A 4,574-nucleotide genomic window follows, 5' to 3' on the forward strand; every position below is an offset into this window, starting at 1 on the left:
CTCCCCTATCAGATCGGTGGGCGGGGGGGTGGGGTGGGGGTGGGGGTGGGGGTGGGGGTGGGGACGCCTCCCCTACCTGCTGGGATCCTTTCCGGGCAGGAAGCTCCTCTTGCTTCCCCACCCCGTTCACCCAGAGCTCAGCAGACCCCAGGGCACTAAATGGGGGTGGGGCCAAGGCGGGGGTTGGGGGGGAGGCTGAACTGACAGGAGGGAGAGCCAGTTCAAGCCAGGGAGGATGGGAGCCCTGAGGCTCAGGCCCAGCCGGAGCCTTGACCTTCAGGCAGCGACACAGGCCCCGGCACCTGCCCGGCACCTCCCATTGCCCAGGACACTCACCCCATGTTCACTGAGAGCAGGGGGGTGACATCAGTGCGGTCGGGATACTGGTAGAGGAACCCGTTGCTGCAGGGGCACAACGTGGCAGGGGTGAGGCCTGTCCCAGGAACTGGGGGCCAGGTGCAACAGATCCCAGGGAGCCCCACAGGCTGGGGCCTGAACCCCAGAGGCCAAGGAGCCCGGGGCCTGCCTTCTACGGCAGGGACGGTGGAGGAAGAACTGCAGAGGCACAGCAGGGAGCGCGTGCCCCCAGCCCTGGGGACAGCCCCGGTCTTCACCTGGGGCCTTCTGGGCTTCCCTGGGCCCCAGATGGTTGGCTCTACAGAGAAGATCTGGGATCCCAGCGGGTATCTGCTCCAAAGCCCTTGACGGGGAGGGCGCTGTCCCCCGTCCCAACCTCCGGGCCAGAGCTGCGGGGGCTCCCACCTGAGCACCACGAAGCATGTCTTCCAGTGTTCCTTGCCCAGGTAGGAGGTGCCCGCCTTGTAATGCAGCATGCCTTCTTTGGTGATGGCACCATCAGGGGGTGAGCAGTGGCAAGGGATGCGGCCCAGGGCCTCATCCTGGGGGTCCTGCCAGTGCACAAGCCCGTAGAAGCACACAGTAACAGCGGTCGCCTGGGGAGGGGGCAGGGGACAGAGCGGTGAGGTCTGGGCCAGAAGCAGGAGTGGCTGCTGGCGGGGTCAGGACACACCCCAAGTGGGGAGGGGGACAGGCCGGGAGGGAGAGCCCCTCCCAGGTGGGTGATGGAGAAACGCTAAAGACAGCTATTTGCACCTATTTTTGCACCTCTTGACCCTAACACCAGGGCTGTCATCTCGGGGACACCCCCTCCTCCCCAGGTGCTTACCTCACACTTAGATTCCTGGGCCACAAATTTGGCCAGCGCCAGCTTCTCCATGGTGGCATCAGTCAGGACGCTGGGGTAGGGTGGTTCCCGACAGCCCTTGATCATGGCTGACTTCAGAGAAGCCAAGAAGAACCTGTATGCGGAGTGGGGTTTGCTGTCAGAGGCCTGAGGCCCCCACCCCTCAAAGGGACGTGGCATAGTCCTGGGGACTTCCGGCCTGAAGGGGTCACAGGATCTTGCGGGGAGGACCTGGCTGGAACCAGAGCTCTGGGTGGCGGGTGGGGCAATGACGTGGCAGCAGTCCATGATCATCAAACCACGGCCGGGAAAGGCCTAACCCTTCCCAGTGGCCGAGGGGTCTTGGGCCGTGACCTCAAGGGAAGCAGCAGGACTTGTACAAAGACCTGATCTCAGGACAGACAGTTTCCGTATGGAAGCACAGGGGGCACGTGTGGCCCCAAGGCCCCGCAGCCGGGCTTGCGCTTTCTCTCCTGTGGGGATCACTCCTGCCAGCCCCCTTCCTCTCTGTGGGCCACTCAGGGTCTGAGGGCACCAGTCGGTCAGTGTGCCCGTCACCTCCCTGCTTCTCTGCCCGGCCTGCAGGCGCCAGAAGGAACTTATCTCTGCTTTCCACTCCTCCGTACCCCACTTCCCACCCTCCAGCCCCAAGGGTGTGGCCAGGCCAGTGGCAGATGCTGATTCTCCAGGCCTGCAGAAGGGGGCGTGTCACTCACTCGGCCAGGGCCGCGTCTGCCGTGTCCAGCAGAAACTGCCTCCTGCGGTTGGTGCAAACCAGCTTCACTGTCTGCTGGTCGAGGCCCACCTGCCAGAAGCCACACCGTCACATGCACACGGGGCTTGGCCGCAGCTGCCAGAAGGGGCAGCCGTGGCCAGATTGAGGGCGGGCTGGGGAGGGGGGCAGCGCACTCTGAGGTCACCACAAGGTGGGGAGGGATGGTCAGATGTACAGCGGAGGAATCAGGTAGACAAGGTGCTCATAGATAAGAGCTGGCACCCACCCCCAGGGCTGAGGCAGGGGTCAGCCTTGCTCTGCAGGTCTGAGGCGGGGCGGCCCGAGGAGCCCTGCCCTACAGCACACACCAGTCACGGAGCCTGTATACACTCACCGACACATAGTCAAGTTCATTGTAAGAAACAGCCTCTTCCACCAGGTATGGCTTCTCTGTGGCCCCTGAGAGAGGAGACCCCAATGTCTATTACCTCCAGTGGCCTCTCTGTCCTCCCCCTGCCCCATTTTCTAAGACCTTTTCTCCATGAGGACCCGTCCTTGCCCTGCGATCTGAAATGGTGAGGTAGGAGAACGACATGGGGTGCTCATGGAGGGGGGCCCCAGGCTCATGTCCTGGGGCAGCTGGGACTGCTGCCAACCCGTTTCATCACCACGTGCCAGGCAGCACAGAGACACTCAGGGCGGGGGGCGGGGGGAAGGGAATGAGGGCGGCAGTCAGTCTCTTCCTCCACGTGCCCTTGGCAGCTGCCCTGGCCTAGCCTGGGGGCGGCAGGCACCTTTCCGGAGCAGGTAGACATAGCAGTCTGTGAGCAGCACGTACAGCAGCTGCAGGTTGCCCTCCATGTGCCCCGTGCTCATCCGGATCATCTGAGGGGCCGAAGCAAAGGGGTCAGGCACTGTGGCGCCCGCCCTGCCCCAGACAGCCCGCTTCCCCTTCGGAGCGGAAGCGGTGGCCCATCCGGCCTCGCCCTTGCTGCGCTGGCTCTCGCTCCTTCTTGAGATCCCGGGACTTACTCTGAAGAGCTGCTCTTCGTTTTCTCGGAACACGTGGATCATGAGCAGGAGTAAGTGATTGTTGTCTACCCTGTGGGAGGGGCGAGCGCAGGAGGGCGCGGTGTCAGGCCGGGCAGGGCCGCGAGGGGCCGCACCGGTGCACACAGACGACACACATGCACAGGCCGAGGCAGGCACCCCGAGGTCTCATGTTTGCAGCGGCTCCGCCCCCCACCAGGAGCCAAAGTGAGGGAGGGGAGGACCGCACCCCCCTCCTACCTCCCAGCCCAGGCTAGGTCTTCCGGGAGCTGTGCTTGGTGTATTTGGAGGGCAGATGCCCAACATGCCCTGATCGACGACAGGGGCGTCTCAGGCAAGCGGCATAGACAGACTGGCTCACCTGAACTCTGCCGAGTGGCTCATCTCAGAAGGGCTCCCCTGGCCCTCATCCACCCCCGAGTCCTCGGCGCTGCTCAGACAAGGGCTGGGCTGGTCTCGCTTGAGTCGGCAAAGAGTGTCCTGGGTCCCAGGCTCCTGCTCAGGTACAGGTCCCTCACCGGCCAGGGGCAACCGGGTCTCCAGCTCCTGGGCCTCTGGCTCCTGTGTCTCCTCTGGGGTGTCCTCTAGGGGCCGAGGCGCCTGTCCCGGCCCTCGTCCTCCTCCCTCTTCTTGGCCAGCAGCCGCAGGGCTACCAGGAACATGCAGCGGTTGGCCAGGCCCTGCAGGGTCATGGTGGCCGCCACCTGATGCAGCAGTGCTTGGACTCTCGACGGTAAAGCGGTAGAAGTCCATCGGGGCTGGAAGCCCCTCACTAAAGGCGCAAAACGGCGGCCTCTCCGGGGCGTCCCCGGGAGAGCCAGTCCGAAAGGACTGGTTGGGGGGCTCGACGTGGGAGCACCAGATGCTGGGGTCCAGCTGCCCATTGAGCTGATCAATGACCTTACTCAGGGGCTGCCCCAGGCACTCCATGGAGGTGTCCTTCATCTCGGGGATAAGCAGGCCCACCTGGCCGGGCTCTGAGCGCTCGCTGCCCTCGGCTGTGCTGCCGGGCCCCTCTGTCTCCTCCCGGGTGGAGGCGAGGGTCTTGTCTGGGGAGACCCGCCCGGGGCCTGGGCTGCTGACGAGGGTGTCACCACTGCCCCGCCTGGCGCATGTGTGCTGGGCGGAGGCCGGGCAGGGTGGACTTGCTTCCTCCCCTGACCTGGGCTGTTTCTTCCTGCCAATTTTCTTCTTCTTGGTGACCCTGGATGGTAGTGATGGGGAGAGGTTTGAATCTGAGCACCCCGGTACTGAGGGCAACAGATGGGGTGGGTCCAAAGAGGTGATCTGGGACTTCCTTGGTGGCTCAGTGGTTAAGAATCCGCCTGCCAGTGCAGGCGACATGGGTTCGAGCCCTGGTCTGCGAAGATCCCACGTGCTGTGGAGCAACTAAGCCCACGAGCCACAACTACTGAGCCCGTGTGCTGCAACTACCGAAGCCCATGGGCCTAGAGCCTGTGCTCCGCAACAAGAGAAGCCACCGTAATGAGAAGCCAGTGCACCGCAATGAAGCGCAGCCCCCCGCTCGCCGCAACTAGAGAAAGCCCGTGCGCAGCAACAAAGACCCAATGCAGCCAAAAAAAAAAAAAAAAAAAAAAAAAAACT

General features: G+C 63.7%; 1 protein-coding gene across 1 annotated transcript in view; it reads right to left on the reverse strand.

Moving 5' to 3' along the window:
* The window catches only part of PLEKHM2 (pleckstrin homology and RUN domain containing M2), a 38,691-nt gene that overhangs the window by 2,654 nt on the left and 31,463 nt on the right, over positions 1 to 4,574 (reverse strand). Inside the window, 8 exon segments of the mRNA XM_007459283.1 lie at positions 337 to 402; positions 763 to 953; positions 1,187 to 1,319; positions 1,921 to 2,009; positions 2,314 to 2,378; positions 2,714 to 2,804; positions 2,952 to 3,021; positions 3,331 to 4,173. Coding sequence (XP_007459345.1) covers positions 337 to 402; positions 763 to 953; positions 1,187 to 1,319; positions 1,921 to 2,009; positions 2,314 to 2,378; positions 2,714 to 2,804; positions 2,952 to 3,021; positions 3,331 to 4,173 — 1,548 coding nt within the window.

The sequence above is a fragment of the Lipotes vexillifer genome, unplaced genomic scaffold, assembly GCF_000442215.2.
Source record: "Lipotes vexillifer unplaced genomic scaffold, Lipotes_vexillifer_v1.1 scaffold496, whole genome shotgun sequence".
In the NCBI taxonomy this organism is placed as follows: domain Eukaryota; kingdom Metazoa; phylum Chordata; class Mammalia; order Artiodactyla; family Lipotidae; genus Lipotes; species Lipotes vexillifer.